General features: G+C 35.9%; 1 protein-coding gene across 3 annotated transcripts; it reads right to left on the bottom strand.

The window, feature by feature from the left end:
- Nucleotides 1-2,861: 2,861 nt before the first annotated feature.
- On the bottom strand, nucleotides 2,862-9,587 carry LOC142528966 (ubiquitin-conjugating enzyme E2-17 kDa). 3 transcript variants are annotated; one of them, XM_075634276.1, is made up of 5 exons: nucleotides 9,359-9,587; nucleotides 9,022-9,131; nucleotides 4,931-5,058; nucleotides 4,272-4,376; nucleotides 2,862-3,162 (listed from the first exon to the last, which is right to left on the bottom strand). In XM_075634276.1, exons 2-5 carry the CDS (start codon nucleotides 9,089-9,091, stop codon nucleotides 3,019-3,021), a joined length of 447 nt encoding a protein of 148 aa, XP_075490391.1. In that variant the 5' UTR covers nucleotides 9,092-9,131; nucleotides 9,359-9,587; the 3' UTR covers nucleotides 2,862-3,018. The 3 variants fall into 3 exon arrangements, with proteins under 3 accessions (XP_075490391.1, XP_075490390.1, XP_075490392.1); XM_075634275.1 differs by having other exon boundaries at nucleotides 9,022-9,144; nucleotides 9,359-9,543; XM_075634277.1 differs by having other exon boundaries at nucleotides 9,311-9,466.
- Between the last annotated feature and the right edge of the window lie 743 nt (nucleotides 9,588-10,330).

The following is a 10,330-nucleotide window of genomic DNA, read 5'->3' as shown; positions in this document are numbered from 1 at the left end:
AAGTAAGGAACCGCATGGCTGCGGTTTTTGACCCTCGGTTTTTAGTTGTTGATTGTCTAAGGTAAGTGATTTGATCATGATTGGCCCAAGGCCTGTAACCATGGTTCGAACCCTTCCTTAGCATGTCTAGGACATGACCAAGATGGCCTTTCATGGCTTGGTTCATGATCCCATCGAGAGTTTAAACAAACAAGACAAGTCCCTCGGTTTTCTCTTTTCTGATTTTGTGTGGGTGGGTTTTGAATTTTGGGTGGTTTTGTGGATCTTGGTTGGCTTCTAGCCCTTAGCCATGGTTCACACAATACCCGATGATGTCTAGATCAAGCCATGGTCGATCATATGGCCACTGGAATGATACATGACAGCAAGGTGAAGCAACACCCCACGCGTGCAGTATGCGTTCTCGGGTGAAGCGCGGGTTGCCCTGGCTGTTTGCTTGGATTGTGGTTGGCCTAGGGCCCTTAGCCATGGCTCAAGCCACACATAAGGTTGTTGGGAAGAGGCTCTGGTCGGTGGTTCAAGCCCCAATGGCCGATAGCCTCGTAAACGAAGCAAAGGAAGCACAGCAGATGCTGCTGCATTTTTTTGACAGCAGCTTGAGCTTCGGTTCAGGAGGCTTGTTTGAGTTCCTGGTTGGCTTTTAGCCTATGGCCTTGGACTGGACACTATCTCAATCAGTTAGGAAGGTCATGTTTTGGCCGTTCGTGATTTGGTTAAGTTTAGAGGTCGTACGAGAATTTACGGTGCAATATGCCAAAGTGACTCTCGAAAGAGCGTTTCACGATTTTGGCAACCATTCACATCTTTTCGTGTACTACAGCCTAGGGTCATGTTTTCCAGTATTTTTGGTATATTTTAATCATGGCTAAATGATGGTTCAATGTTGGTTCGGGTCGGTACGAAGTCATGGTTGAATATTAAGTTTGTTGGGCGTAATTGTCTCATTTTTAGTTCGATTATGAAGTGTTGGTCGAGTTAAGTTTATTTGCATGTTCTCACGTTAGAATTAGGTCGCAGCGAGCCTGAGAACGATCCAACCCATTCGGTAAAACAGGGTTATAATTATATTACGTGCATAAAATATAAAATGTTTATTTTTGAGATATATGCGATATGTCTTGTGGCCACCTCACGCTAATGGGATTGCTTCATCCGGTGACTTACGACCGGTTTATGTTTATGTATGGGTACGGACATCCAGTTCCAAGGGTTGTGGTGATCTCTACCGCCCAGTATACTGTTGTTTAGTCTGATCAGGCGGCTCACGTTATGTTTATGGGCCACTTGCATAGAACATTATCTCTACAGAAAATTACGATATGATATTTTATGAAAAGCTCTATCGAGCAACTCTTTTACGTACGATTTTCAGTTATGCACGTATTTATAATTATTCATGACATGATTTCCCCCTTACGCTTTACGAAACGATATTTTTACGTTACACGAAATTTTATGACGTATTTACTTGTTATTCACGATATATGCATGCTGAGTCTTTAGACTCACTAGACTTGATTGTTGTAGGTACTGATGAGGTCGGGACCGAGGGCGGGGACCAGTGAGCTAGCTTGGGTCGACAGTAGTAGGAACACGAGGACCTCATTTTTATCATTTACTATTTATGCTCAAACTCAGTTTTCACTTTGACGTATTATTTTTAAGTTGTGGTTTGAAAACAATATTTGCTTCCGCTGTTACATTAAACATTAAATTTTTTTATCAGTTTATTTTATGAATGAAGCATGTTATTCATTTTAAAAAGAAAAATTTTAAATAATTCCGTAAATTTTCAAATACGAAATACGGGCCTCTACACATTATATATTCAACAACTTTATTTATGCAGTTAGCATAAATATACATATAAATTAAATATCATAATTGGATAAAACCGTAAAATATTATTAAAATTAATATTGTTTTATCTAAAAGTTAATAAAATTCTAGCCACAAATTGACTCGATGGACATCTACTCAGCACACTCCCTGCAAATGCAAAAACAAAACAAACATATGACAAAAAGAAAACAAATAAAAAAATTCCCCCGTGATTTATGTATTTCATCGGTTCAATATTACTGCATATCTTACCGTCAAAGAATCGTAGCACTAAAGATTAGCTTATACGACTAGTTAAGATTGAACCTATGAAGCGGCTTGTAATGGCGGATGAGATGAAGACGCTGCGTTTAATCCGGGTAATTTGACCGGTTTTTTCTGGAACAATCATCCTGGAGAGGAGGTTCTTGACTCTGGCTTCAATGGGGGCATTGGGGTTATTGTAGATGCAATCCATACTCCGATATTCCTTCCACCACACCACCAAAATCGAATCCCAGGTGGACAACAAATAAGCGAACTCACATGAAATCGGAGTACTGACTTCATTTACACACGGTGGAAGAGTTTACCGAAGGACTATATTTTAGTTTTATCCTTTATAATTTTCAATGTCTAGCTGGAGATTACAGTCAACACATGTTTCAATATAATATTTTTTCATAATGTGAGATGACCGCTATTATTCTATGCAAGTGGATAAACTATGGATCTGCAAATTGGTTGTGAAGAAATTGTGAAATTTTAAAATCTTATAACATATGTGCATTCAAACTCTGATATAAATTTACTAGAAGCAATGTTGAGATAAATAATTATTCTACCAACTCAAACGTCGAACGATTATCTAACTCATAACTATTGATTAAAATTTCAACTATTCTATCAACTCGAAGGTTAACATTTCAATCCCTTTTTTAACATTGTTAATCTAGAAGACCATTCAAGATTTATTGCATCCATATCAAAATCGAAGGCATCGATTTTGACCGATTGTTAATTTAGAAGACCATTCAAGATTGAATTCAAAAATTTAGTACATTCACAGCCTCGATTCTGACATTAAAAATTAAGCAAAGTAGAACATCAAAGACAACATTTATTGTCATTTGTCGCCCCAAGCATAAACAAAAAACACATGATACGCAAAGTTACATGCCAGGCACCAATTCAGTATCATCCCATGGCATATTTCTGTGACCAGCTGCGAGCAGTGGCCTCATATTTTGCTCGGTCAGTTTTGTACATGTGAGCAATTTCCGGGACGAGAGGATCATCAGGATTCGGGTCCGTCAACAAGGAGCAAATAGACAGCAGGACCTGAAATTATATTTTTTCCAAATATATCACACTTACTGCAAGTACAGATGCAGTAGATCATGAAAATTGAGCGGGAGCGGGAGCAAAGTCAGCAAACCATAGTTAGAAATATAAAAAAATACAAAGCCGTATACCATCAAACCCTGCGTTTCCCCAATAAAACTTCAGTATAATGGCTCCAAAAAATGTGGACATATTACATAATGCATGCATCAAGTCTCACTTGTATCAGTGAAAGCATAGAATCCAGAGACACCGTGGCGGTACTAAAACCTAAACATTGCATAAACAGCCAACTTATGCAAGTATTCCGATGACATGAACGATAAGGAATCTAGAAAAAAAAGTCACCTCCAAGGCCAAACACTGTTGCAACTAAAATTCAAACACTACTAAAATTAAGCAGATGTCAACAAAATTTAACACTCTTAAAATTAAGCAGATGTTATTAAATGGGAAGTGATAACTCAACAAAGAATTTGTTCAACCTCCAGAGAGGGGAATACCCCCACTGTAGGGTCAAACTAAATATCAGTAAAACCATATAAATGCCATATTTGGAGCCAATCTCACCACCACCCTTGGAAAAAGTGAAGAAAAATGATTTATATGTCAATGAGAGAAAAGACCAGTAATGACACCTACAAAACGTTGAATAAGGAAAGTTCCATCATCTACTATTTCTTTCAAAATAAATTGACAAAATTGTGCCACGGAATCCCCCAGCTAATTTTGAGGCAAGAATTACTAAAAAATAAAACATATAAACTAACATGAAATGCAATTCAACAACAGCCCCAAGTATCACATTAAAAATTGATATCAGTGTGAATAATTCTTATTGATGCCATACACTCAACTTGGTTGCGTAGGCACTTGACTTTGTGCAAATAAAGGAAGAACACTTTGAAACTACAAACCATTTTACAAATATTTAAAATGTTCAGCTTATTTGATAATTAGGAATTGCAACACAGCAATCCACCCTCTCTACGTACCTCATAGCAACAAAGAAATATTAACCAGAGTTCCTCACTCAAAAAAGTTACATCCAATTAATAAACAAACAATAATAAGATATAGATAAGCTAAATAAAGTGATACAGTACCTTTGATATGGTCAATGCTGGACTCCACTGTTCTTTCAGAATATCAAGGCAGATGCTTCCATTGCTATTAATATTGGGGTGAAATACCTTTGTTCTAAATGCAACCTGCAGCACAAAAAATATTTTCCATAAGTTCGTGATGTATAAAAGCCTACAAAGGGATTTGATCCTGCTCAGACTCCAAGTAGCACCTCAATGTTTCAAAAGTAACAACACGTGCGCGTGACAATTTATTTAATATAGGAAAATAATTCAGAAAAATTAACTTAATACAGACACACAATAGAATCAAAATTTGAAATTTTAAGGATGTAAAATGCTAAAATACTCTGCGGTCATTGCTTTTAAAGTACCACAAAAATGATATACTTTAACATTCTCCACGATTCTACCGTAAGAGAGACACTGGAAAGGACAACATCCAAACGACAGAAAATATTTTTCCAGAGTAACCATTTCACTTTCCAGAAAATCAATAGCCAACTAAAATACAAGAAAAAGAATTATGAAATGGTGTGTAATAGGAGAGGCTTAGAGCTACACGCCACAAAAAATATTTAGAATTAAGAGCATTATATGTTGCCTCAGCTAATCCCAATCCAAAGCTTGATCACGTTACAGGTAAAAAGAATAAGACTCATAAACACATTAAACCATACCTTTGGTGGCTTGAAAGGATAATCAGGAGGGAAATGAATTGAAACTAGAAAGACACCCCCAGCATAAGGGCTGTCAGAAGGTCCCATAATTGTAGCTTGCCAGTGGAACATATCTTCCGCCACAGGACCTGTAATAAGTTACTTACAAGAGATTAATTGCAAGTCAATAGAAATGATAAGTACTATAACCCAACATGTCCGAAAATTCCTTGCACAAAATAACAATAACTTCACAAATATGCCCTGGGAATCTGCCTGAATTCAAAAGATGCTCCAGTGGCAGCATGGAGCTTAGTAAAAAAACAAACATTACAGGAACCGCGTAAATCAGCAGCCATTAGTGCAGCAACCATTGAAACTTAAGCAAATTTGAAATCAATTTCCATCAGGTTATCCAGTAACAATTAGTTTTTAATCCATAAAAGATTTCAATTTCCAATTTTTTATCATCATTTTTGAAAGATACATCTTACCGACCTAGGCAAGGTAGAAAAACTACTCGAGCCATAAAAAACTCACATCACCTGAAGCATGAACTGAAAAGATGCATGCCTAAACAGTTCTACAAGACGACCAAGTCAGAAACAACAGCGTGGGAGCACAGTTGTAAAAAGAGCTCGCCTCGCTCGCTTAAGCGCGAGGCAAGGCTAGGCGACCTGGTTGCGCTTCAGGACAATCCGAAGCGCAGCAGGTGGATGCAGCGCACGCTTCAGTGCGCTTCGCCTGTGAATTTCCGAGTGATCGCTATGCGCTTCAGCCCAATTCTTTTTAAAATTCTGTCCAAGTCCAGATTTAGCCCAAGTCCAGATTTAGCCCAAATCCAGCCCCCAAATATAAGCCCAACCCCATGTACATAATTAAAATCCCTATATTTTAGTGCGTCTCTGCCTCTGCCCAAGTCCACTGTTTTGCATCTGTGCAGTGCGTCTCTTCTCTGCCTCTGCCTTGTCGCCGCCATGCCGCCGCCGCCTCCGCTCTGCCGCGCCGCCGTGTCCCCTTCTCATTTGCTACCCAATTGGTAAACCACTAAACCCTAATTTTAGGAATTTTTGTTTAAAATTATAAATGGTGTTTTTTTATGTTTAATGATATAATAGGTGATATGTATTTATATTTCAGTATTTAAACATGTCAAACACAACAATCCATTAAATCGAAAGGACATTGCTTGGAATTAGCCAACACTTCCGGATGCTAAAAATCCAAATATTGTATGTTGTTTTTGTGGTAAAATAACAAATGGTGAGATTTATCGGCACAAGCTACATTTTGTTGAGGGCAATAGAAATGTGAAAGCTTGTCCGAAGTGTCCAGAGCATGTTAAAGAAGAAATTAAAGAGTTCACGCAAAAAAAGAGTGTTTTGAAGAATCAAATGGATGATATTCCTGATTTAGATGATATTGTTGATTGGAAGAAGATGAAGATGAAGATGATATTCTAACTAAAAAGAAAGGGAAACAACCAATGTCCGGCCCTACGGTGCAGAGTAAAAGGTGTAAACAAGCAGGGCCTATTGATCTTTATTTTGTTAAAGACGCAGAAAAAACTGTCCGACAGAGACGTTCGAAAAATAAAAGCCAATATGATGAAAATAATAAGAAATTAAGAGAAGATGTGGTTCAGAAATTTGCTACGTGAATGTATGATGCCGGAATTCTTTTTAATGCTATTAAATATGATTCTTTGCAACCATGTATTGGTGCTATTGGGACTTTTGGAGTGAGAATGAAACCTCCATCATATCATGAAGTAAGAGTTAAGTATTTGAAGGAGTTGAAAAATATAAACCTGCTTCTCAAATCCCACGAAGAAGTTCGTGTTAGACATGGTTGTACAATCATGGCAGATAGGTGGACAGATAAAAAAAAGTAGAACTCTTATAAATTTTTTGGTAAAGAGTTCTAAATGAAGCATATTTGTTGAATCGGTGGATGTTTCAAGTTATTCTCACACTGCTGATAAGATGTATGAGTTACTTTCTCAATTTGCAAATTGGATTGGAGAATAGAATGTGGTTCAGGTGGTAACAGATAATGGAAGTTGCAATGTTAGAGCAGGTAATATTTTAAATTATAAATTGAATTAAAAATCTGATTTTTTTAATTTTTAAAGTAAATTTACTTTATTTTTCAGGTCGTCTTTTGGAAAACAATTTTCCACACTTGATTTGACTCCATGTGCAGCTCATTGCTTAAATTTGATTCTTGAGGAAATATTCAAAATTTCTAACCTAAAAAAATTGCATGAACAAGCATTGATGGTGAATGGTTATATTTACAATAGACCACAATTGTTGAGCACTATGAGGGAGTTTACTGGACAGAGAGACGTGGTAATAACGGCAAAGACTCGTTTCGCACCGCTTTTTTGACTTTAAAGCAGTTTCAAGCTCAACAAGCAAATATGAGAAAGATGTTTACATCTGAAAAGTGGGCAAAAAGTCGATATTCTATAGAGGCGGCTGGAAAACGTGTTGCAGAAGTGATATTGATGCCTTCTTTTTGGAAAACTACAGTTTTTGCATTAAAAGTTGGTGGCCCATTGCTGAAAGTATTGAGGCCAGTAGACGGTGAAAAAAGGTCCCCAATGGTTTATATCTACGAGGCAATTGACAGAGTCAAGAAAACTATCGATGAATCATTTAATAATAATGAAGAGAAATATTGTGGTATTTTTGAAATCATCGACAAAAGATGCAACATTCAACTTCATCATCCTTTGCATGCGGCTGGATATTTCTTAAATCCTGAGTTTTTTTACTCAAATCGTGACATAGAAACTGATGAAGAAGTTTTGGAGGGTCTGTACAAATGCATAGCTAGATTGGTTCGAGGTGAAGATTTACAAGATAAGATCACAAATAAATTGGATAAATACAAAAAAGCAGGACTTTATGGTTTACCCATGGCTATCAGACAAAGAGCTTCAAAATCACCGGGTAATAATATTTAGTGCAAAAATAATTTATATCTTAAACATTACTTATAGTATAGAATCTATAGATACAAACTTTGAATGATAAAAAACTTAATCTTATATTTGTTTGTGTTTCAACTTTCAAGCCGATTGGTGGTCTTCTTATGGTGCATCAACACCTGAATTAAAAACATTTGCAATGAAGATTTTGTACCTCACATGCTCTTCTTCAGGTGGTTAACGTAATTGGAGTCTATTTTAACATGTAAGTTAAAATTTTTTATACATATTAGATTTCATATTATGGAGTATGAACCTAACTTTTTACTTTCTAATTTTTTGGCAGATACATTCTAAAAAAAGAAATAGGTTGTCTCAACAACAATTGAATGATTTGGTATATGTCAAATACAACAGAGCGTTGAGGCGAAGATATGTCGTGCGAGATAAGATTGATCCTATTTCTTTGTCAGAAATAGATGATAGTAACGAACGGTTGTTGGGAAAGTTGGATGACAGTGATAAAGAGAATGATGATATCGATTTTGTCTTTGAAGATGATGATTTGCGTTGGAGTGATGTAGCACAAGCGGTTGGGGTTGGTGAAAGTGCCTATGACTTTCAATCTCGAAATGCATCTAATTCAAAAGGAGCATTATCATCCACTTCAGAAAAAGAAAGCAATCTTCAACTCGAACCAGCCTTGTGGATGAAGAAGAGATCAGCATTGATGATGAAACTGGAGAAGAAGATAACAATGGATACAAATCAAGTGATGGGGCTGATGACGTAGATTAGGAAGATGACGATTATAATGACATTTGATATTTCATCAATCACATTTTGAAAAACCTTTTATTTTTTTTTATAATACTTTGTTTATTGCGCTTTTTTCCGTAAAACGTGCGCTTCGCTTTGCACTTGAAGTCCCAAAACACTTGAGCGCTTTTTTGCCCCTCGCGCTTTTGACAACTATGCGCGCTTTTGACAACTATGCGCGGAGGAACCATGTCAAAACATTTTATACAGACATAAGAAATTAAAAGTCACCAGCAAAAAAGCTACCAAAAAAACATCTAAAACATATTTCAATAATCCCCAATTCCACTGCTGCCAAACAGTAAGTATAAGGGTAGGAGAAAAAGCCAGAACCAGAAACTTAGGCGAAGTATACCCGCACTGCAGGACGTCGGAGGATCCTTTTGCAAATCCTTGAGCTCCTTCAGTATCCGTTTCGAAGCCATCAAAATCTTTTTCCTTTTACCTCCAAAACAAGACCCGAACCTATCAAATATCACTAAAAGTTTCAAGATCAAGACATCCTCGCATCAAAAAGTCATAATCAAAGAGATTAACAACAAAATCGAAGCACAATTCAAAACATCTAATCGCAAAACAGCAAACTAACTATTAAAAAGAAACCGAAGGAAAATCAAATCCGTAGAGAAGGAAAATTTACACACCCGTCGCAACGAAAATCGATACAACTTATGCAAAGCTAGAGAAAATACCTGATTGAAAAATTGATGAAGGTAGCAAAGCTAGGGTTGCGGACAGAAAATGGAACGGAGGATAACAGGAGAAATGACTAATTGAATGAATAACCATTCAATGTTATCGAGAATAAATATTAAATAGAGACGTGGGTTGGGAACGAATCCGTCTAGAAAATTCGTTGGCAGCGAAAAATAATGGGGAATTGGCGTGCAACCAACGCCATTTCACCTTTAATATGTTACCAATATCTTTAATAATATCCAATAATCGACAATCAAAACTGAAAAATCTTATATGAATTATTATTCTAAAATTCAAATACCTCTTTTTCTTACCTCCGTTTCTGAGAATGATATATCGGTCGGAAACTTTACGTAGATTATTGTCTTTAGACTATATGTTTTTAAAAACAAGCTCGATAGGTATAACAATGTCACGTATCAGATTCAATTTTATTCCAAGCAACAGATGGTATCAGAGCCATGGAATAATTTAGTATATGATTTAGCACTTTATTTAATGAATATTTTTGGAATGAAAGAAACTGTTCAAAACAATTTAAATAAAGAATATGATTTACCATAAAATTTAGATTTATTGAATAAATGGACCATTCATAATATAGAATCTAAAATGATTTACAAATTAGAAACTTTTGAAAGAATTTGTTTCAAACAGATAGTTAAAACTACAAAATCTTCGGTACCTCTTCATAATGAAGAAATGGTTATAAGATTATTAAATAATAAAGATATTTTACCATATAGGAAAAATTATAGATTAATTCATATAGGTTTAATTCAAATTGCCTTTAGACTTTTAACTTTAGAAGGTTACCATAAAGTTTTATAGCTGCTTTAAGATAGGTAGAAATTTAAATTGGAAACAATCTCTTACGGGAATAATTCAATCTAGTCTGGCATATGGTCCAATATATTTTGATGTTTATCCTAATTTATCTTTATCCATATCTGATATAAATATAT

The sequence above is a fragment of the Primulina tabacum genome, chromosome 16 (assembly GCF_025594145.1).
Source record: "Primulina tabacum isolate GXHZ01 chromosome 16, ASM2559414v2, whole genome shotgun sequence".
Classification (NCBI taxonomy): Eukaryota; Viridiplantae; Streptophyta; class Magnoliopsida; order Lamiales; family Gesneriaceae; genus Primulina; species Primulina tabacum.
The sequence above is the reverse complement of the archived record's forward strand: the minus strand, read 5'-3'. Positions and strand labels throughout refer to the sequence as shown.

Bases quoted from the DNA above. Each gene is read 5' to 3' on its own strand.
- LOC142528966 (XM_075634275.1), bottom strand. From the start codon at position 9,455: ATGGTTATTCATTCAATTAGTCATTTCTCCTGTTATCCTCCGTTCCAT. The intron at 4,377-4,930 runs GTATGGTTTAAT...TTTGTGCTGCAG, and splicing joins ATCCTTTCAAGCCACCAAAG to GTTGCATTTAGAACAAAGGT. The intron at 3,163-4,271 runs GTACTGTATCAC...ATATAATTTCAG, and splicing joins CAGCATTGACCATATCAAAG to GTCCTGCTGTCTATTTGCTC.